Source organism: Pseudovirgaria hyperparasitica (genome assembly GCF_010093815.1).
Source record: "Pseudovirgaria hyperparasitica strain CBS 121739 unplaced genomic scaffold EJ05scaffold_17, whole genome shotgun sequence".
NCBI lineage: Eukaryota > Fungi > Ascomycota > Dothideomycetes > Acrospermales > Acrospermaceae > Pseudovirgaria > Pseudovirgaria hyperparasitica.
Genome location: NW_022985565.1, coordinates 400,159 through 420,283, shown reverse-complemented (window position 1 = coordinate 420,283; position 20,125 = coordinate 400,159). Strand labels below are relative to the sequence as shown.

The window sequence follows — 20,125 nt, the reverse complement described above, 5'->3', positions numbered from 1 at the left end:
TTGAAGCTTGCGACACCATCTTGTGTGCCTGCTCACTGATACTGACACCGGGAACACCGAAATTTGGGCTCTGAGAGACGCCGTATCGGTGGTACAGAAATAACGACTTCGTGCTGGTCAGCAAGCCGGATCGTCCCGAGATGAAGTGACAGCCGTCGCAGGACCCACGTCAGGGTAAAGATGAAAATGTCCGTATACTTTTAGTTTGTGCCATGCTTTTGCTTAACGTATCGTGGTTGTGCATAGTGTGGGGAATATAGTGACAGGTAGATGTGTTGCCATTATACAGCTCCTTTGATCTTCAAAAAGTTCTCTCGCCGGCCACGTAGCGCTCTCAAGATCTGTTTCGCCTGCTCCATGCTCTTTTCACCCTCGATAAGTTCTCTCTCAACGGCATTCTCGGTTTCTCTCTTGCTGTCTCCAGCAGCGTGTATCCACACGTTAACATCTGATCTTGGTGGTACTAGATGACTCTCGTCTGCAAGACGACGTAGGGATCTTAAAGTTTCTTCTGTGGAAGACGTGATTTGACGTCGGAGATGCGCAAGCTGTTGTTGGAGATCATTTTCTGTCCTCGACGCCGCCACAAGAGCCGGGATGGTTGAGATGAGCTCGGACACCTTCGTGCCTGAGCTCTCGGAATTGTTGTTCAATGGGAGGGTACTCTGTCGAGGTTTCTGTGAAGGTTGCGTATGGCGTTGCTTAGTAAACTCGGTTGTAGCAGTATCAACGACGGCAACGAATTCTTTCCGGCGGTCCAGGTACGTGTTATAGAAGCCTTGTATGCGCTGATGGTAGGCATCTGGTTTCATCTGATCCGTCCCGCGGGCCAGTTTCGTAGGGCTGTTGAAATTTTGAAGCTCACTTTCTTCTCCTATCTTGGACAGCTCTCCCTCAATCCATTCAACAAGTTCGTCTCTCGCTACTCGTAATGCGGTAAGTTCAGCTTGTAGAGATATCGTTCCATTGCTCTTCAATTGGTCTTCTTGCTTTTGCTTTGCCGCTTTTGCTTCCTCTAGCTTCCTTCTCGCAATCAACAATTCCTTCTTCAACTTAAAAGTGAGTTCCTCGACGAGGGGGTCTTGAGTCTCGGCTTCGAGTGTCAGACTTGGCGGATCAGGCGACGCGCCAATTAGATCCTCCACCAGGCTTTTCAAGTCCTTGTGTGCCAGTTCCGGTGCATTCTCCACAAGCTCCTCTATACCGGCTTGTAGGATCTGTAGTCTCGAAAGCTTTCTTCTCTGTCGCAACAATGTCGTGTACGCAGACATTGACTCCTTGATCTCTTTGTTCCGAGTCACATAGCTGCTCTCCTCTGAATGCTCGATTCGGAGTTCGCGCAGCTCATCTTGAAGCTCATCTCGACGCTGCCTCACCGCCGCATTGGCTTCTAACGCTTCGAGATATTGACGGCGAAGACCGGATAGTTCTACTGGAATATTGCGGACCTCGAGAGTCGCGGCCGGAGCCCCAAGGCTCAAACTCGTTAGGTCTAGGTCTGAGGTATGTCGAACATGGGATTGTAGGTATGCTGTGAGACGTTGGCGAACGAGTAGAGCCTCTTGACGAGTACGGATATAGGGAGCGAGGGCGACTTCAACTTCAGGCAAAGGGCATTCGGTCGTCATTGCGTGGGGAGTAAGGACATCATGCCACGTTCTGGAATCAAATACTGACTGCGTAGCTAAACATTGAGCTACTAAGACCCTGGATGGTCATAGCTTTTGGTGAACCTAGGCCTCACGCTTTGAGGCTTGGCACAACTTTGACAAACACACCTTTAGTCTGATTGAACTTTAAGAGTGACACAAGACGTGTCTCACACCAACTTGATGGTATCTATATCTACTCCTTTTCCCTTCAGATACTTGGCATCCGGATATTCGAACAGCTTGATGTCCCCATCCTCGGTCTCATCGTCATACCAAATCCGCTCACCTTTGTCCTCTCTTATCTCCAGCTCATCCCAGTTCACTCGCGGATCATACTTTGACTCGTAACCTGTCTCGCGGCTGCGCCATAAGCAATCTGACCATCTTCCACCCTCAGTCCACACTATATCTACGTCCGCGGGAAGGGACCTAGGACCGCTTCTCCCCAGTTGAGGCCGTGGATGCTACTGGATCCTATCACTTCGTAGTTACCATTCGACTGTGATCGCAAGATGAGTGGTCGACCGCATCCAAGAACTATAGCAATGGCATCTCCAGGCTGAGCTTCTGTGTTTCCGAGACCAATCAGGCCGCTATCCGTGGTTATCAGAGCCTGTCCTTCGCATGCTTGGAGAATATCCGAGATGTACATGGTGTAACTGCCGAATCTACTCTTGAGGTCTACATCTTCTTGTGCGGCCAAAGATGATAGCAAGTCTCTCATATAATCGAAACCGGCGAGGAAGTCATTGCGTTTCAACTCGGACATACATTCCAGCAACTTGTAGCCGGAGAAGAGATATGCGCACGCGTCTTTGGCAGTGCCACCAGATGGATAGGGTTTGGAAGGGTCAATAGACTGTAGGAGTTGTCGCAGGATACCCCTGAGTCGATCCTCCTTGTTCTCGCACGCGACTGCTTGTACCTTTGTTACCTCTTTCACCGTAGTCACTAAGAGGCCCTCAATCCGTAACACTTGCCCACAGTCAGACAACGACGCCGTAGCTGTAGCCTCACCATCGGCAAAGTGACCCGAGAGACTGCTCCTTGTCCGTTCACCACTCCAGTCGGGCACCCAAGATGGATGCTTGAACGCGGTTTTCTTCTTTTCGCTATGCGAGAGCACAGTCACACGCTTATCCCGGCTTAGCTCTGCAATGATCACCTCGCGATATACTTCGGCAATTGCCTTTGTGTAGTCTGGGATGATCGTGCTCTGGAGAAAGGATTTTGCCGAGAGCAAGCCGAAAATTGCGTAGACCCTGTCGCGAGGATCGAAACACTTGGCTGCTTGAGTCCTTGTCAACGCATTCTCGATTCGTGTCTCAATGGACTCGTCCCCAAATATCTGAAGTACACTCAGGAGCCGTTGGCACAAGTCTTGAGAGGGCTTGTCGTTTGCGATCAGGTACTTTCGATACAAAAGCAGAGTCGCTTTGTGGAAGTCCACCGCATGGAGAACCTTTGTGCCGCAAGTCATCATGACTTTCCTCGGATTGGTGACTTCTTGTCGGATCCAGAGGCGCTCGAAATAGGGTCTGTTGTAGACTTCCAGCATAGCTCGATGCTCGCGACTCATCACAGGAAATGCAACAGTACAGTCCAGAAGCCATATGTCATAATCAATGGATTCCCTAGTATCATCCTCTCTGGGCGTCCCCCACAGAATATGACCACTCCTCCAATCAACGTCAAATTTAGAACTGATCCGGCCAAGCAAAGGAAGACCAAAATCACTGCCTTCAGAGGGTGGCCCAAGCCACGCAACCACTTGAGATGCCTGAGAGTATATCTCTGCCATTAGTTGAACCTGCTGACATCGCTCTTCGATATCTTCTTGGTTGATGCACACCGCGTCGATCCAAAGATTCCGAGGCTTGTCCGGGAGCTGTAGATATGGCAGAACGGTAAAGAGATTTCGCGTAATCGAGATAGAGCTAAACTTTCCGGATGGCTCTGTACTCGTGTCATTCTCAACGAGGACGCTTCCGGGATCGTCGGTGCTTCCTCAGACGTAAGACAGAGCTTCGTACTGGAAAGGCAGTTTACCCTTTCGGGGTAGTGATGCTGTCCAAAGCTTGATGTACACCTGACCAACGTTTGAAGGGCATAGCGTCAGGAAACGAATCTCATTTTCGGCTGCAATGAGCGGGGAGTATTTATAACGCTCCATCTTGAAACTTTGCGTTTCGAAATGCAGCTGATATTCGTCGTCCCGCTCCGCAGCTATAATGCGTAACTACAAACCCCCAACTTGTCATTTGCAGGGCAATCTGTAATGATATTTCCTACGTAGAGTGTAGTACCCCAGATAGCCTGGCTGAAGCTGGGGAGCAGGGCAGTACACGTGTGATGTAACACGAGAGAAGCTTGGAAGGATGAGCGGAGTTCCGTATTGATCACTATTCCGTATTGATCACTAGCGATAGTCTGTGCCTGAGGCATTCACGATCTCAATCAAGTAAGGGGTACTTTATGAAATACATACGTGGAACTGCCGTGACTTGCCAGTCTAACGATGAGTATGAAGCCACTACAGCCTGATTATGCGCCGACCTGAAACAAACAAAGCATATACGTATCAACGCCGTTGTCTTAGCATCCAGGGAGCACTCCTTATACGCCATGCTCTACCTCAAGTTCCTTTCTGCTGCCTGTACATCCATCCTATCCTGTAAACCTTACATCTTCCATCGCGCTCCGCAATTCGTGCACTCGCAGAAGGTCGTCATCGGTTCATCGGCACTCCGAGTCTGCGCCTGTGAATAACTGACCTTATACTGCTTGCACTTGCCGCACTGGATCGTGCCCGAGATACTCTTCTCGCCCTGGGCTGTCATGGCTCGTCGGATATTCTCGTCGTGGAACTTCTTTTCTTGGTCGCGTTGTTGAGGGGCCTTGAGCTCGTCGTCCGTCATGACGACGAAGTGCTCCGGGCTGATATACTCGATTGGGTTCTTCTTTACGTATTCTTTGTTTTTTTCGAGATCGGCCGCATTCAAGTTCTCCATCTTTTGGACCTTTAGGAGCAAGCCTTGGCGCAACCATGATCCGTTGATGGCATTTTTGAGATTCTGGCGAAGTACGCGCATTCTTTGGACATATTCTTTCAACACGGGTGGGGTATCTGGTTTGTAATGGTTGAACGCGGCAAGCTCGATTGCTCGTACGATCTTGAGGATATCCTCAGAATCTGGGACGTCAGTCTAGTTGAAACCCAAATGTTAACAATGACCTCACCTTCTGGTTGCGCATACACCAAGCCGTCGTACACCATCTCAATCATTTTGTCCCTAGTGTCATTTCCCGTCACCAGATACGCCTCTTCCCTACCCTTGAAGTCTGTCTTCAGCTTGCGCTTCGTGTAGTCGATATTGCTAGGCTTTGCATGCTTTGGCGTTTGTATGGTTGGGGTCGACGACGGCGCGGGCGATGCCGTACCATTCCCATTCTGCGCCCGCGGTGTGGAATTTCCTGAGCCTGCCTTGCGTACTTCTGCACGCCATTCCCCGACCAACTCATTTGCGGCCTTGGCGACCTGCGGATTCGTGTGTGCTTTGAGCTTGCTGACTGTGACACCAATCTTGGTCGAGCGCAAAAGCTGCTCATCCGCCTTGACGCCTTTGCGCAGTATCCCGATGATGCTGAGGATCTCTGCAGCGGGCCGCTTCTCTGCAAGCGCTTTCATGATATTCTTGCCATAAGTCTGTACTTCTTTCGCATCCATGGTGGGCGAGATGGCGTAGATATCTTTATCGCGATCGACGAGACTTTGGGATGTGGATGGAGCGCCAGTCGTGCGATGACCGGGATCGTGCCGTTGACCTGAGCGTCAAGTTAAAGAGCTCCAGAGTCAAGTTGAGGAGCGTCGCTGCGGAGCCAAAGATGAAGGTTTGCGAGAAGTTTCAAGTTTGAAGTTGTTCCTGTGCCCATCAAGCTCCTTCTAGAAGTTAACTAATCGGGATAGCGGGACTAGAAGCGCGCCGCGCGCCTGCCTCCGATGAGCGCCGATGTCACGCGTCTTGATATAATTAACACCACCATCTTGTAACGGAGATACTCATCTTCACCAATACCTTCGCATCACTCCGACCACGGTCCATGCCAAACGCCATCGGCATCCCACCAAGCCGCTCACATGATGTCCGAAAACGCCCCTCCAACCCAAGCTACGGCCACAAATACAGAAGCCCAGCGCGGCATGCCATACTACGAGCAACTTACACGCGAGCTTAAGAAACTACTCAGTACCAAGCGTGCGCTCGACCAAGAACGCGCCTCTCTCGACGAGCATATCTACAAGCTCGAGACGGCTTATCTCGAAGAGACAACCGCGGGCAACATCATCAAAGGCTTCGACAACTATATCAAAGGCACCACCTCATCCACCGCTACGACAGCAGGGACATCTAGCCGGCGGCGAGGTGGCATTAACGATGCCGACCGTATATTCAGCCGGAGTAGCACGAATTTTGCGCGGGCGCAGAGTCTGAGCGCGGAGAGTGGGATGACGACGCCGAGTGCAGGTGCGGCGACGCCGGCAAGTGTGGGTGTCGACGGGGGCATGAAGAAGGAAAACAAGAAGAAGAAGAAAGGCGGAAGCGGAGTCGGGGAGGACGACGAAGGAGGCAAGGCGAAGAGGACAAAAATTGCTTATGCATGAAATGCATGAAATGCATGAAAGTGAGCAAACCGCGCGCCGGGACTGAAGTGCACGAGGGTTTGGTTGTATGGGAATTGGGAATGGTATGTCGAAGCGCAAGGACTTTGAATGCGGTGGACAGGACATACGGCGGTCTTGCCATCACCATACGGTCTACGAGAGTCGAGCTACGAAGTTGTAGGACGAGGAGCAAAGAGGCGTTCACGCGTGGGCAAAGACTATCAACGAGGTCTGGGAGGCCCTTGATCATTGTATAGCACGAGCCTTGGTGGGAAGTGCGGACTACCGATCGTGGACTTCAATCAGAGGTGTCGCGGAAGATGTTCGCATAAAGCGAGGAAGAGACATGATCGAAATGCTCCACATCAAGGCCATCAATCGTAGACCAGCTACGCAGAACAGGTACCATTATCTTGTTCGCAATAATGCTTCCGGCATTGCAGTGAAGTCCCCAGTCTACGTACTCAAAGCCATATTTCGAGACCACGTCGAAGTGTCGTCGCATTACCGCCATCAGGTGTTTCGGCATACACGAAAATGATCATCACCGTTACCACTCCTGTTTTTATACACGGTCCCGGTAGGAGATGGTGCGCCGCAGACGCCCACTCCTCGCATCTCTTCGTGGTCTCGACATCTGAGAGTTCGTAAGGTGTGGTGACTGTGTTGCGAGGGCACACAAAGGCAGCGAGCAACGGCAGACAGTGGGACGAGTGCTCTATCTGCTCTGTTCGTTCATCCACTTATACCAAATTATCAACTCATTCCATTCTGACCTCAGAGACACATGATTGATGCCAGGTGGGGCTACCCGGTAGAGCAATTGAGAGTTGTGGAATTGTATCAAGCACTCGTCAATATTGTTCGAATTCACATCATGACAGTCCACAAGCTCAGTATGCAGTCACAGGCCTCACGGTCCGGATCTGGTGCCCTCTGTTCTGGCTAAGACGCCATCTTCACCCTGTGCGTCGTCTCGATGTGATACACATATGTGATCTTCTGGGGAGATTGATGGCTTTCCTTAGATCGTTCGTCTAGACAATAGTCCTCAAGAGACTCGCTAGCTCCAGGGTTTCCATCTCATTGTGCTCGCTCCGTCCTGTCCTACAAGCGATGTGCTGTCTAGTTCTCGTTGTACAACCACAAAACAAGGCTTCATGGTCCACAAAGCCTTACCGGCAGGGCGGTGGAAACACAGGCCTCGATGAGTTAGCCTTTGTATCGGCAACCAATTGTGCTTCGCAGTAAACATATTTCACCACAATCCGTCGTGAAGTGAGACTACGCCAGCACTGGCGTGGGAGCAAGTGAACACGCTAACACCTGTCTTGTCTTTGTTGTGAAAGGCTGATGATTCACGATAGCCGGCCCATGTCTGAATTCACCATGGCCTATCCCGTAAGACTTCGACCTGACAGCATCATTCTATAAACACTCCTCCATCCTACCTTCATTCGGCTCCACCTCCACCTCCACCTCCACCTATCCTCAAGCCCATCACCAAGTTTCTCATCACCAGACAGACCGCACACAATGCCCCTCTCAACAACCACCCCTTTCTCGCGCCTCCTGCGCGCCGAGTCCAACATCAGTCTCACCACAGACAAACCCTCCCACACCCTCAAAAAGCGCTCTCCATCCTCAATCCGCCTCATCCCCCACAGCACCTCTCCCCCAGACACCGCACCCCAACCACCACGAAACAACCCCGACAGTCCAACCCCCTCCACCCCAAACGACTCGCCACCCCGCGACCAACACGCCACAAGCGCGTACCCGGACCCCACGCAAGCCCTCGCTGCGAGCGTGAGCGTGAGCTTGGGCATGAGCATGAGCATGAGCATGAACAAGCACAAGGGAAAGGGCTCAGACACGCCACCAGTCCAGAAGACGACGACGACAACAACGACAGACTTCTTCGCACTGCAGCCGCCTGACGCGCGCGTCTGCGGCTGGTTCAACTTTACGTGCTGTCAGTGTGGCAAGGAGACGCATTGGGAGGCGCCGGTGTGCAGCTTCCTGCAGTGTGGGCATGTCAAGTGTGAGAATTGCCGGAAGACGTGGCATGCGTAGGCGGGTTGGGGGGACTTGGGAGACTTGGGTTGAGGCGAGGCGAGTGATGACAAGACTGGATAAGAAGAGTGGGAGTTGAGAGAAAAGGGGGAGGAGAGAGAGAGGAGAGAGAGGAAGAAAGAGTGAGAGTCGCAAGCTGGATGGAAAGAGGATATGGGAGGTCTGGAAGAAGAGAAGACTATCCGAGGGGATAGATATAATTTCACAAATTCACAATAGCCTTTGTGATTTTCTGGTACTGTTTTACGTCGCAAGACATCGCGGCACTGCTTCTTCCTAGGCTTAGAAAGAACGGGGAAAAGGAAGGTGGAAAAGCAAAAACCTCGCAAAAGCTTTTATTGAGAATTTAAAATTGAATACTTGATATGAAGGCTGCGATTAGCCGCGCTAAGCGCGAGTTTGTGAACTTTCTCCTGGGCAGTAGTAGCCGCGGCGCTGGAATGTATTCAACGGTTTGATCCCTGAGCGAGGCATATATCCTGACGTGATGGACCTATCTATATATCGCACCAGCCCGCCCTCTGAAATGAATCAAGCACGAACTGGCGTCTGTATTCCCATGCTATTCCTCCGGCCTGGGTAGTAAGTAACACGCATAGAAACTTGGAATCCGAGGCAGACGCGTAAGATCGCAATACAAGGACCCCTTTTTAACATGTATAATATACAATATACAATATACCATCACAACACCCACGATCCCATCCCCGTCCCTCGTCAAGTCGTCATATAGCGAGCAGAGCACTCTCCATCTATAGTATAGCCCAGGCAAGCAAGTCTGTCTCGGTACACACTGTACTCTACACTACCCGCCACACGTGCACGCCGCATGTACAGTACAGTATATCCCAAATCCGAAGCAATATGCTGTATGCTGTGTGCTGGCTGTGAAATCGCAGGACGTCATCTCATCTTTATGCCGAGGCAGGCAGGCAGACAGGTACAAGGCACGCACCTAGAATCTCTGTCTGCTTGCCGGTTGTAAGTAAACGTACCCTTGATACAAACCTTGTTTCTCGCACGTGTGCGTCTGTTTACACCTACATAGCATATTACATATTACATGGCACGTCATACCTCAGCACTGCACGGCACAGTATAGCATACATGGCATAGCATAGCAAACCTAGCATAGCTACGTCACCGCACCTCACCCCTCCCCCTCCTCCCCCTCTACAAAGCCCCGGCCAACCCACCCTCCATACTTAGCGTCATGCAGGGTCCTGTCTAATCCACTCCCCTCCCTTGCACTCCGCTGCACGCCCCCTCCACGATCTCAGAGCCCCTGTCTGCGCGCCGCAGCGATCGGATCGGCGTCGTCATACTTTTTTGTCTTTGTTGAATTTTTGCCTTGCGTAGGTTGCGTAGGGTGTCTTGGAATGCCTTGTCTTGTCTTGGATTGGATTGGATTGGATTGTTATGTAAGCGTGCTAAACGTGCTAAGCGAATGAATTGCAGATGCTGCTTGGTAATTGACTGCCTGACTGTCTCGACGAACGGTCCGGATGTGGGCGTTGGATCGTTGGTCGCTGACTCGTTGCCCGGCGTGTGGTGCGTGGTGCGTTGAGTTAGAACTTAGTATCAGTATCGATAAGTCATGGATAATAGTCATGGATGCAGTGCGTAGGTAGTACATAGCTCGTCGACAAGACCAAGACGGGACAGGGCCGGACCGGGGAAATGACGGGAGCTGGGAGCTGGGAGCTGGGATGGGATGGTATGGTATGGTTGGGAGGGAAAGGTCATGATGCCGACTGCGGCAAGTGGATGGGTGTAATTAGCATAGTATGTAATATGTATGTATGTATGTAAGTATAAGTATAGTATGGACTGTGTATGCATGTATGCCCACCGTGAGGCAGGGCATGCATGTACGGCAGGTTAGAGCAGGACGGTAAGGCGGCGATGTTGGGAGAAACCAGCTAGCTACATTATACTAGCTGTGCAAGAGAGAGAGGGAGAGAGAGAGGGAGAGAGAGAGGGAGAGAGAGAGGGAGAGAGAGAGACACAGTGGCGATGACGATGACGACGTGGACTATTATTATCTTTGTCGGGCGGGGTAGATAATTAGGGAATGTAGTAAGACGGTAAGATAGTAAGACGGTAAGATAGTAAGACGGTAAGATAGTAAGACGGTAAGATGGTAAGACAGTAAGAAAGTAACACAACAAGACACTAGGAGTAAGATAATGACAAGGCCTAGTAAGCAACCATCCATCTATCCATCCATCCATCTATACCATGCTCCAACAACCCACACAACCGGTACTCACAACGTACCAACCAACACAATGACGTCTCCCTACATCTCACATCTCATATCCCATCCCCTTCCTACAACCCCGAACACACCCGTAGAACAAACTTGGAAGTTCAAAAGGTCTTAAAGGCGAGGCGCAGGCATCTTACTACCCTCCTACCCTCCAACCCTTTAAACCTAATAATCAACTTTTTAAACCTTTTAAAACTTCTAGCTTTGTACCTTTTAGTCCCCTTAATTAGCCCCCTTCCTTTGTTTCCCGCCTTCCATTGCCCATACGCCATGCCACATTGCTAAATGCCCATACTATCCGCATTCCGCAATATACGCGGACGATCAGGGTCTGTCTTTCTTTCTTTCTTTTCTTGTCTTGTCGTGTCCTGTCCTGTCCTATCCTATCCTGTCATGTCCTGTCCTGTCCTGTCCTATCCTGTCCTGTACCCAGTCCGTATGCTAGGGTAGGCTAGGGTAGGGTAGGCTAGGGTAGGGTAGGTAGGCCAGGGTTGGTGGGTAGGTTAGACTCAGGGTCCGCAGTACACACACACACACACACACACAAACACACACCATGGTCCAACCAGCCAGCATGTTATTAGACCCAGGACGCACTCAGGGTACGCACTCAGGCTCAGGCTCAGGGTCACGACACTACAATAACCACATACGCACATGCACATAGACGACATGCAATAATTAAATCCAGGGTCCACAGACACACATACATACACACAAGACCCTAGTTCTCGTGTATGTATGTATGTACAGTACGGCTGGCTAGCTAGAAACGCCACTGGCGTCATTGTTAGCGGCACTGCCCGTCTACCGTCCATCTGCTGTTTACCTAGTAGCACCAGCACCTAATGGCAGCACCACCACCAGCATCATCAGTAGCACCTAATGGCAGACACAGCACCTAATGGACAGACCAGCACAACAGCCCGAGACACAACAACAACACCAGGCATAATAAACCCTTAATCCATCCCAAGAAAGGAATCAAGGGTCCACGTATTTATATAAACCCACGCTTAGCATCCTCGTAGGCTATTAGGTATCCCAACAGACGGAAAAAGAAGCAAAAAAGGAAAAATACAGAGAATGTCACCGCAGACCGGTGTATGGTAGGGCGGGGCACGGGGTAGGATAGGGCAAGGACAGGATGGGGCAAGGACAGAACACAGGGCATGGAGTCTAGGAACAAGGTTGTTGGCTAGGAACAAGGTCTGGCTTTGGGCTAGGATAGGGTCTAGGTTCATGGTGAGAACAGGGTAGGGTTCATGGTCGAAGCAAAGTGGGGATATGGTTAGGGTCATGGCAGAAGCAAAGTTGGGATATAGTTAGGGTCATGGTCAAAACAAAGTGGGGACAGGATAGGGTCAAGGCTGGGATAAGTAAGGCTTAGGGTCAGGGTCAAGGGCGTAAGTAGGATCAAGGGTAGAGCAGAGGCAGGATAAGGTGGGATAAGGGTAAAAGGGTAAGGTGGAATTAAGATAAAGGGTAAGACATGGTAGAATAAGAACAAGGCAGGGCAAGACATGGTAGGATAAGCGTAAGGATAAGAACAAGGCAGGGTCAGGACAGGCTGTATGTAGATATATGCATGTATGCATGCCTAATACATTTCAGTTAATCAATCAATCAACCTATTAATTAATTAACTAATTAATCTATTCCATCTGTCAAGTCTATGGGTTCAGCAGGCTATTCGTTCCCGTTAGTCTAGTAGACGTATTTCGTTTCTATTAATTAGTCTAATAGTAGTCTAATAGTCTCAATTAGTTGTAATTAGCTACCCTAGCCATTTTAATTATTTTAAATCTATTACTTTACTAATCTATTCGTCCATCTATCCATCTATCTATCCATCTAGATATAGACAGGCGAGCGAGTAGTATAGTATAGTATAGTGTAGTATAGTGTAGTATAGTATAGTGCAGCGTATATAGTAGAATAGATGTCGTGCCAGCCAGCCAGCCAGTCTCTCCGTTTCAAGAGCGGTGGGTACAAGTAATTATAGGTGTAACGAGCATATGTATATATATATATATATATGTGTGTGTGTGTGTGCATGGCAATTGAAACGCAGCGCAGGGCAGGGCAGGGCAGCCTGTCTGTTTGATCTTACCATCCCATCCATCCATGAAACACGTCCAGTTTCGCTGGATTCGGCAGCTTCACGTATCAACAGGGTGCAAGATTATACATGGCAATTCCCATGTTTCAGGACTCTGCTAGTAATGAGTTACGATATCGAGCGTGATGTCAAGACAATTATTCGTACACAGGGCACGACGTTCACGCAAGAGTGTGGTGCATCAAAAAGACATTTTGGTCTATGTACCAAGCACGCACGCGCGCATCCAAGGCGGCGGCGGCGGCGGCGGCGGCGCGGGTGGGATGCCCGGTTTTATCCCAACACACAGGCCCATCGTACAGTCCCGCACTTGCTCATCCCATCCCATCCCAAGCAACGTGAAATGTCCCACCCGTAACCCAAAAAAACAATCCACAAGCGATCGGCACACGAATCGTGTGCTCGCGCAACTCTCTAATAATACAAGGGGTATGTGCGGGTTGACCCGGCCCTGGCACGCCAGCCAGGCCGTCGCAAAATGAGGGTCTATAAGGTCAAGCATATGGCAAAACCAGGAGCCCCAAATCGTCCAGGCTCATCGCTCGCTGAACAAAAAGTGGTGGTGATACATCCCTTCCCGGGGAGTCCCAAACGCCGGACAACGCCTTCATCGTACACATTCAGCTGCCTGAGCACTCCAGGCCGGCGGCCGTCGAATCCGAATCGTAGCGGGGGTATACGTAAAGACCGTCTAGAAGTAGATCATGCGTCGCGAAATCAAAGCCATTTTACGCCCGTCATCGCATCGTAATAAAAGACAACCCAAAGAGCTTGACTCGATGGTGTCAACAACTGGGACTGATCCTCTCGAAATCGAGAGGATCCAATGTCAAAAAAAGTCGCACGTCACTGGTCGCTCGTGACTGCTCGTGAATGTGCGATGATCATCATCTACATGTCATCTGGCGACGGATGGTCACGTCCGTCCGCTTTGTGGACCTTCTTGTGACGACGCAGATTCGATACGACGGAGAAATGACGGCCGCATCCTTCAACTTCGCACATGAATGCTAACACACCAGTCAGAATGGACATACTCAAGTCAAACAGGATACGTACGCTTTTCTCCAGTATGGCTGTACATGTGGGTCTGGAGAGAGCTGGGGCGGGTGAAGCGCTTGTCGCAGATTTTGCACTTGTGCTTCTTCTGCGAGCTGGACGAAACCTTGGAGCTGAACTGGCCCATCATGGACTGAGGCGCAGGCGGAAGGTTGGTACCGACCAGAGCAGACGGACGAGGGAGCGTGCGAGATCCCATGTCACCGACCGACTCGGAGGCCGAGCTGTAGTCCGTCGCCGAGCCGTCTACAGAGCCGTTGTAGTACGAGGGATATGTGCTGGCGGAAGAGATGGACGAATGGCTGGAGTGGGGAGTTGACGGAAAGCCGTAGGAGTCATGCGAGCTTCGCGGGTTGCCGTTGCCGTAGATGTTCCTCGGAGTCAGGTCTGTCTGGCTCATGGCGACCATGCCGCGCGAGGCATCGAGAGCGTCACTGAAGCTGCTGCGCTGTGATTGGTTTGAAAGTCTGTTGTTATAGTCAATGACTGTGCTATGGGGGACGACCCTCGGGCCTTCGAGCGAGGGATCCAGGAGGACTTCAGAGGGAACTGACGGATGTGAGCCACGACGCGAGTGGTCGGACTGGTATGCGTAGGGACTTCCTCTATACGGATCCGCGGAGTATTGTGGGGCAGACGTCGGAGCATATGCGGCGGCCGTTGGTGAAGTGGCGGAGGAGTAGCTGGGGGCATAGGAGCCTTGGGAGACGTCAAGTAAGTTTTGTGATTGGAGATGACCTTGTTGGAGAGGAATACCTGTTGGAGCAGTGCCTGGGAGAGAAGAGTATGGCGGCATGCTAGGCTTGGAGTCCATGGCGGACATGGTGGAGGAGGTTTGGGGCAGCGAGGTCGGGTAGAGCTGGGGAGCGGCGTTTGGAGCGGACACCCAAGGGTTGGTGAAGTGCGGCGCTGCAGTGTATCCTCCTCGCATCGAGTCATATGCGATGCCGGCCATCTGCGACTGTTGACGGTTCTCGACAGCCATGGCCATTGCGATTGTGTCGTGGAAGGCAGCAGGAAAAAGGTCCGGAGTGGTTCAATCGGCGATGGCGAGAAGCTCTACCGGACGGGCGTAGGTGATGAGGCGAGCGAAGTGGAAAGATGGGAATCGGATAATGGAATGTAGACCCTGCACGGAAGAGACAAGAAACAACAACAAGAACGTGGGGAAGTGAGATGATCAGTCGCACGCAGACTGCGGGATCAGCGGTCTTATGAAGTCGCGAGTCGGTTGAGCTGGGGCTTCCCGTCAGGTATGGAAGGGGAAGAAGGGTGTGGAGCAGCGTGGGAGGCGGCGATCTTAGCAAGGTAAGAGTTTGGTGTGCACGACGACGACGACGAGGACGAGATTAGGTTGGCGGTAGGGTATGACGAAGTGGCAGGACGGTCCGACGATCGAATGTTTCACGTCCGGGCTGGCTGGCGGGTCGAAGCAGTCCAGTGGTGGAGTAGGAGAGGAGTGTGGAATAGGCAGAAAGTCAGAGGCAGAGCGATTGGCAGGGCCTGTGTAGCAACGACGACTTATAGAGTAGAAGATTGACGGGCTGACAGGCAGCTAGAAGGGGGCCGGCTGAAGGATTATATGGGGACCGGGGGGATGATCTTTGCGGTGTTGATGGTCAATGGCAAAGGGAAAAAGGGAAAAGGGTCCGAGCAGCGAAAGGAGGGCAGGAGCTGCATATAATAGATAAAATTCGCAGAGGAGGAGGAGGAAGAAGAAGCTCGATCCTTTTCCGTGATTTATGAGAGGGGAGAGAGAGGGAGAGAGAGGAGAGAGAGAGAGAGAGTGTGTGTGTGGAATGTCAGCGGCCCCCCCCCTCTCTCCCTCTCTCTCCAAAAGTAGTGTAGGTGTAGGTAGGTGGTAGGTGGTAGGTAATAGTGCTCCCAAAAGTGCAAACCCCTACAGCAGCATCCATCTACGACCTCCCGTCACAGGGCTATTAGCAGCAACAAAACCAAGCAGCAGCACAAGCACACACACACACACACACACAGCGCACCTGCATCTCCGAAGAGACTAAAAGAATACTAGAGCAGCGAGCGACTAGGATCAAGGCAGCTTAGAGATGGTAATAATTAGTGTGTGGGCGTTTCTTGACGGGAGGGCTTCTTTGGGGGCGTCGAGGGCGTCGTGCATGGCGATGGCGGCGGCGGCGGCGGCGTTTGCTTTTGGCGGGCGGCCCTCTACACCTAGTTAGCTAGCCCGGGTATGTATGGTACGGAGCAGCAGACAGACAGACAGACAGACAGACAGACAGACAGGGCACATGCGAGGCGTTCGACTGTCGCGGGAGAGAGACAGAGCGACAGAGAGACAGAGAGACAGAGAGAGAGCTATGATGTCGGTGCTGACGTCCAGCTCGCTCTGTGATTGGACAGCACGGTACCCGACAAGGGTGCTCCTGCTTCATAACGTGCGCACGGCCAGCCCCGCAGACCAAGCTTCAGCAGCAGACCCACAGCACTAGTGAGTTAGCGGCATCTGCCATGCCTGCAATTCTTTTTTGTCCCTGTGTTCCCTGTTCCCTGTTCCTTGTTCTGATTGATCCCCCCCCTGTCATGGCGCCGCTATTACTGTCTACTGGTAGCATTACTACCATGGAATAATACCCTAACCCGCCCTACTCTGCCTGTTTCTCGTATCCTCGTGCTCTCTCTATTAGACTCTCTCTCTCTCTCCTCGTGCCTGCTCCTTCCTTCTTTCCCTGCAGTAGCCGGCCCTTCTTGCCCTTCTTGCCCTTCTTGCCCTTCTTGCTCTCCATTGTTGACCTATACACTACACTACACTACACACTACACACTACCCGTCGTCAGCAGCCAGACTTGCTTCTTTGCTTGCTTGACCAGTGCTCCGAAGAAGCACATGTCTTGCACTTTGTTAGACTGCAACTGTCCTATCTGGAGCAATGGGATCTTGTCTTGTCAATCTCCGTCACCCCCAATCCCTCTCTCTCCTTTGCTCTCTCATTTACGTAGTCTTATGAAGAATCCTCCATGCCTCAATCTCTCCAGGCACGCGCCCGCTCCTACAATCCTATTATCCTACACCTCCAAAACATACAATAATCTACGCAACCAAATCTCTTTTGTTTGTGAAATTCATTTCCCGTGGCCCACGGCATGGATGAGAGAGAGAGAGAGAGAGAGAGAGAGCTTGCAGATTGTCCGGCAGTGTGCAGGCTGGCTCCGGTGCGGGCCAAGAAAAGCCACCCGGCGAATCAGCCAGAGCCAGCAGCAGCAGGCCAGCAGCACAGATGACGTTCGTCTCGCTCTCTCCTCCTGTCCAGGGGCCTTTTGCTGCCGTTGCCATTTATTACCATTACCCATTACACCCTCTGCTGCTTGAAGGAACTCCATGCACAATGCGGAGAAGAGCACGCGCACTCCACCTGGTCATGCCCTGTTACTTGCTGCCCTTGTTCATTGATACTCTTCTGTACCGCTGTCGCAATCCGACTATTGCTTTGCTACTACACATCATCTATCCAGGGTGCTTTTGCATCTGTCCCCTCTCAACCACCGACTCCTAATTAATAACAGACCGACCACAACTTGTCCACACTCCACACCGTTCGTCTGGTCAGACGCCGCGCCCGCCGCCCACGCCACGCCATGTCGATCGGATCCTGCTCCATCCGTCTTCGTCTTGCTCCATCCTGGACCCATCCTGACCCATCCTGGACCCGTGGCTGCCTCCCACTTACTGCATGGCTGATTCTAGCTTAGCGCCTCATCGCAACATCCCCTTTCCAGTCGAACCCTTTTTTTCCCCCCTCCACGACCCTGAGAACGCCAGCAGCCAATTGTTCTTGCTGCCGTTCCTGGCGCCGTCTTTGCTATCGTGATGGCGTTTCGGGATGCCGTCAACCCGTGCGTGCGCCAGTCTAACGTACGTAGCAGAAGAAGCAGAATTGAATTTGGGGGGGAGTGGGAACCGCCAACCGCCCTACCGCCGCCCTACCAGACCTTGCAAACTTCCAAGCTAGCCATGGAATACATGGAAGGACAGTAAAAACCCCCCGGGGCTGATCGAGCTAGCCGTCGCAGCGTAGTCGGAATCGATATCGCGAATTGATATCGCGAATTGCAATAATAATAATAATAATAATAATAATAATTACAACAAACGAGCTGTACAGATCGTGTCTTCTTGTATTAACCAGCTCCCTATACAAGACTGGCCGCTCCAAGCTTGGCGTGACCCCACCTGCACCTGATGCATCTTTTGGAGCGTTGATAGGTGCCGAGTGTTGTTGTTGTTGTTGTTGTTTCAACCTCTCACCTTCCTCTTTCGGTATTTCGCCTTCTAAAAGGCTCGAGTCAGGCCATTCAAGCCTGAGGCCACCGGTCCAGCAGGTCGTGGTGCCGTTCGTGTCTATCAACGGAGATGGAGACGAACCTTTTCCAGCATTTGCCGGGTGGCCGATGCGCGTTTGCAGCCTGCACAATCCACAATCCACAATCCACAATCCACAATCCACAATCCACAATCATCCGAATGATCGTCACCAGTCTCGCGTGCACCGCGCCCATCTGATCTTCGCCCGTTGGAAGATCTTCAAATGCGCGTCTACGCGGGCGATTATGCGCCTTTGGCACTGCCCATCTCTGTGCCTTGCACATCTTCTAAAATGTCCTCCCACGATTCAGCCAGAAGACAGATATAAAGCCAGCTGCCATTCCAGCCCGCCGTCATCAGCATCAAAGCTCAGCAATCACACAACTCTTGTTGAGGGCGGGCGGCATCGGTCGATATGCTCTGCGTACGGCCGTAGGCTGAGGCTTGCCCAGCCCGCGAATGCCGCTACGTCATGTCTCACACGCACACCACACACGCTCACACACACACAAAAGTCCCCTCGTGAAGGTTTCGCTACAACGCCCTACTACATCCATCGCGGCATCCCATCCCATCGCTAGACTTGGAATTGTAATAATAATAATAATAATGCCAGATATCAATAGCAGCAGCACACTACGTAATACGCCCTGGGTGGTGGTAGTGGTAGTGGTGGAGGTGGTAGTGCCCGTCAACAGCGAATAACCACCCGCCTGCTCTCATGATGCTGCCTTTTGTCGTCATCTCACATCGGTCGGGGAGGTCGGGAGGGGAGGTGTCAGCGCAGCGTAGGGAAGATGCTGTGACTTTCTCTCCGTCCTTGAACGCTTGCTGAACAACGACTTTCGCGGGGTTAGTTACTAATTAATTACTACAGTACCGTTCGTACTCACGGAGCAAGGCAGTTAGTTAGTGCTCACGCCCGGAAACGGTGGTGGCTATGGATTATAATTATTAGCGGGCGGGACGAGTCACCCTGTCGAATGCACACACACACAGGATAGATCCATCCATGGACGGAGGGAAGGCAGGGCAGGGGAGGGGGAGGGGGGCGGTCGTGCTGCCAAGGCTCTACCTCTCGTTCCTCCTCTCTATCTAATTATCTGAGATTCTAAGTCTACCTACCTACCTGGGGACGCCCTGGGCGGTGTCGTCATAACAATATCTTTGCCCCCCCCCAGGGCGAAAATGCAGCCTTCCGATCTAGTAGGCTCGTCATTCCATACACGCACGCACGCACATACATGAAAGGCTACATTGCACGTTCCTCTCACTGGCTCATCATCGGGAACAAGGCAATAATAGCATGAGTGGACTGTATGTATGTATTGTTGTATGTATGTATGGGCATCGAAACGAGAACCATGAGCCATGGCAATCAAGTGGAGACAGAGCCGTGCAGTAGTGCTGCTGCTGCTACTGCTGGTAGTGAAAGTGATGAATACGTAGTTTCAGCAATCTTACAGCCCCCAAAGCCCACCCAAGCAAGCCGTGCGCGTGAAAGGGGTAACCTCACCTCGGTCCCTTGGCTGGGCTTGGGAGGCTTGGCTGGGCTTGGGGGGCTTGGACACCAGTAGTGTAGGCGTGTGTGGAGTGGAGTGGAGGCAGCCAGTCAGCCAGCCAGTCAGCCAGCCAGTCAGTCACCCAGTCAGTCCCTGGATAATCAATCAGTCCTCTATCGCAATGCGAATGCCATAGGACCCTGCAGCTGCTGGCTGGATGGCTGTCTTGTCTGTCTTGTGTCTGTGTGTGCGCCGCCGATGTTGACTGACTCGCTGGCTTCGTTTTGCTGTTGTTACGCCCACACACCCACACACCCACACCACAGCACACTACACTGCACTGGACTGCACACCATATATTGCCACATATTGCCACACTACACGCACGCCTTTGCCGCGAGGAGATGGTGGGTGGCTTGTTTGCTTGTTTGCTTGCTTGC

At 51.8% G+C, this 20,125-nt stretch overlaps 12 protein-coding genes across 12 annotated transcripts; 5 read left to right on the top strand and 7 right to left on the bottom strand.

The window, feature by feature from the left end:
* Positions 1-281: 281 nt before the first annotated feature.
* Positions 282-1,628, bottom strand: EJ05DRAFT_504275 (uncharacterized protein; the record flags this gene model as incomplete). Its single annotated transcript, XM_033747540.1, has 1 exon — positions 282-1,628. One exon carries the CDS (start codon positions 1,626-1,628, stop codon positions 282-284), a length of 1,347 nt encoding a protein of 448 aa, XP_033596623.1.
* Positions 1,629-1,819: 191 nt separating this feature from the next.
* On the bottom strand, positions 1,820-3,825 carry EJ05DRAFT_504274 (uncharacterized protein; the record flags this gene model as incomplete). Its single annotated transcript, XM_033747539.1, has 3 exons — positions 1,820-2,012; positions 2,066-3,655; positions 3,686-3,825. 3 exons carry the CDS (start codon positions 3,823-3,825, stop codon positions 1,820-1,822), a joined length of 1,923 nt encoding a protein of 640 aa, XP_033596622.1.
* A 508-nt stretch (positions 3,826-4,333) lies between these two features.
* Positions 4,334-5,379, bottom strand: EJ05DRAFT_504273 (transcription elongation factor; the record flags this gene model as incomplete). The annotated part of the gene is made up of 2 exons (XM_033747538.1): positions 4,334-4,845; positions 4,893-5,379. 2 exons carry the CDS (start codon positions 5,377-5,379, stop codon positions 4,334-4,336), a joined length of 999 nt encoding a protein of 332 aa, XP_033596621.1.
* A 299-nt stretch (positions 5,380-5,678) lies between these two features.
* On the top strand, positions 5,679-6,464 carry EJ05DRAFT_150938 (NuA4-domain-containing protein). Its single transcript, XM_033739323.1, has one exon. The coding sequence runs from the start codon at positions 5,791-5,793 to the stop codon at positions 6,313-6,315; it is 525 nt and encodes a 174-aa protein (XP_033596620.1). The 5' UTR covers positions 5,679-5,790; the 3' UTR covers positions 6,316-6,464.
* A 1,387-nt stretch (positions 6,465-7,851) lies between these two features.
* Positions 7,852-8,391, top strand: EJ05DRAFT_489416 (uncharacterized protein; the record flags this gene model as incomplete). The annotated part of the gene is made up of 1 exon (XM_033745786.1): positions 7,852-8,391. The coding sequence occupies one exon, from the start codon at positions 7,852-7,854 to the stop codon at positions 8,389-8,391; it is 540 nt and encodes a 179-aa protein (XP_033596619.1).
* A 1,530-nt stretch (positions 8,392-9,921) lies between these two features.
* On the bottom strand, positions 9,922-10,331 carry EJ05DRAFT_150933 (uncharacterized protein). Its single transcript, XM_033739322.1, has one exon. The coding sequence runs from the start codon at positions 10,231-10,233 to the stop codon at positions 10,000-10,002; it is 234 nt and encodes a 77-aa protein (XP_033596618.1). The 5' UTR covers positions 10,234-10,331; the 3' UTR covers positions 9,922-9,999.
* A 722-nt stretch (positions 10,332-11,053) lies between these two features.
* On the bottom strand, positions 11,054-11,580 carry EJ05DRAFT_150927 (uncharacterized protein). The gene has a single exon (XM_033739321.1). It carries the CDS (start codon positions 11,479-11,481, stop codon positions 11,173-11,175), a length of 309 nt encoding a protein of 102 aa, XP_033596617.1. The 5' UTR covers positions 11,482-11,580; the 3' UTR covers positions 11,054-11,172.
* Positions 11,581-12,469: 889 nt separating this feature from the next.
* EJ05DRAFT_150880 (uncharacterized protein) lies at positions 12,470-13,316 on the top strand. The gene has a single exon (XM_033739318.1). It carries the CDS (start codon positions 12,682-12,684, stop codon positions 13,141-13,143), a length of 462 nt encoding a protein of 153 aa, XP_033596616.1. The 5' UTR covers positions 12,470-12,681; the 3' UTR covers positions 13,144-13,316.
* A 346-nt stretch (positions 13,317-13,662) lies between these two features.
* EJ05DRAFT_150878 (uncharacterized protein) lies at positions 13,663-15,117 on the bottom strand. The gene is made up of 2 exons (XM_033739317.1): positions 13,845-15,117; positions 13,663-13,795 (listed from the first exon to the last, which is right to left on the bottom strand). Exons 1-2 carry the CDS (start codon positions 14,833-14,835, stop codon positions 13,677-13,679), a joined length of 1,110 nt encoding a protein of 369 aa, XP_033596615.1. The 5' UTR covers positions 14,836-15,117; the 3' UTR covers positions 13,663-13,676.
* Positions 15,118-15,894: 777 nt separating this feature from the next.
* Positions 15,895-17,042, bottom strand: EJ05DRAFT_514182 (uncharacterized protein; the record flags this gene model as incomplete). The annotated part of the gene is made up of 2 exons (XM_033748502.1): positions 16,510-17,042; positions 15,895-16,028 (listed from the first exon to the last, which is right to left on the bottom strand). The coding sequence occupies exons 1-2, from the start codon at positions 16,604-16,606 to the stop codon at positions 15,895-15,897; spliced, it is 231 nt and encodes a 76-aa protein (XP_033596614.1). The 5' UTR covers positions 16,607-17,042.
* On the top strand, positions 16,486-17,256 carry EJ05DRAFT_150897 (uncharacterized protein). Its single transcript, XM_033739319.1, has one exon. It carries the CDS (start codon positions 16,708-16,710, stop codon positions 17,188-17,190), a length of 483 nt encoding a protein of 160 aa, XP_033596613.1. The 5' UTR covers positions 16,486-16,707; the 3' UTR covers positions 17,191-17,256.
* Positions 17,257-17,958: 702 nt separating this feature from the next.
* EJ05DRAFT_150899 (uncharacterized protein) lies at positions 17,959-18,932 on the top strand. Its single transcript, XM_033739320.1, has one exon. It carries the CDS (start codon positions 18,270-18,272, stop codon positions 18,762-18,764), a length of 495 nt encoding a protein of 164 aa, XP_033596612.1. The 5' UTR covers positions 17,959-18,269; the 3' UTR covers positions 18,765-18,932.
* The last annotated feature ends 1,193 nt before the right edge of the window (positions 18,933-20,125 follow it).

Bases quoted from the DNA above. Each gene is read 5' to 3' on its own strand.
- EJ05DRAFT_150938 (XM_033739323.1), top strand. From the start codon at position 5,791: ATGATGTCCGAAAACGCCCCTCCAACCCAAGCTACGGCCACAAATACA.
- EJ05DRAFT_150933 (XM_033739322.1), bottom strand. From the start codon at position 10,233: ATGCATACACAGTCCATACTATACTTATACTTACATACATACATACAT.
- EJ05DRAFT_150927 (XM_033739321.1), bottom strand. From the start codon at position 11,481: ATGGACGGTAGACGGGCAGTGCCGCTAACAATGACGCCAGTGGCGTTT.
- EJ05DRAFT_150880 (XM_033739318.1), top strand. From the start codon at position 12,682: ATGTATATATATATATATATATGTGTGTGTGTGTGTGCATGGCAATTG.
- EJ05DRAFT_150878 (XM_033739317.1), bottom strand. From the start codon at position 14,835: ATGGCCATGGCTGTCGAGAACCGTCAACAGTCGCAGATGGCCGGCATC. The intron at 13,796-13,844 runs GTACGTATCCTG...CTGGTGTGTTAG, and splicing joins CAGCCATACTGGAGAAAAGC to CATTCATGTGCGAAGTTGAA.
- EJ05DRAFT_150897 (XM_033739319.1), top strand. From the start codon at position 16,708: ATGTCTTGCACTTTGTTAGACTGCAACTGTCCTATCTGGAGCAATGGG.
- EJ05DRAFT_150899 (XM_033739320.1), top strand. From the start codon at position 18,270: ATGCGCGTTTGCAGCCTGCACAATCCACAATCCACAATCCACAATCCA.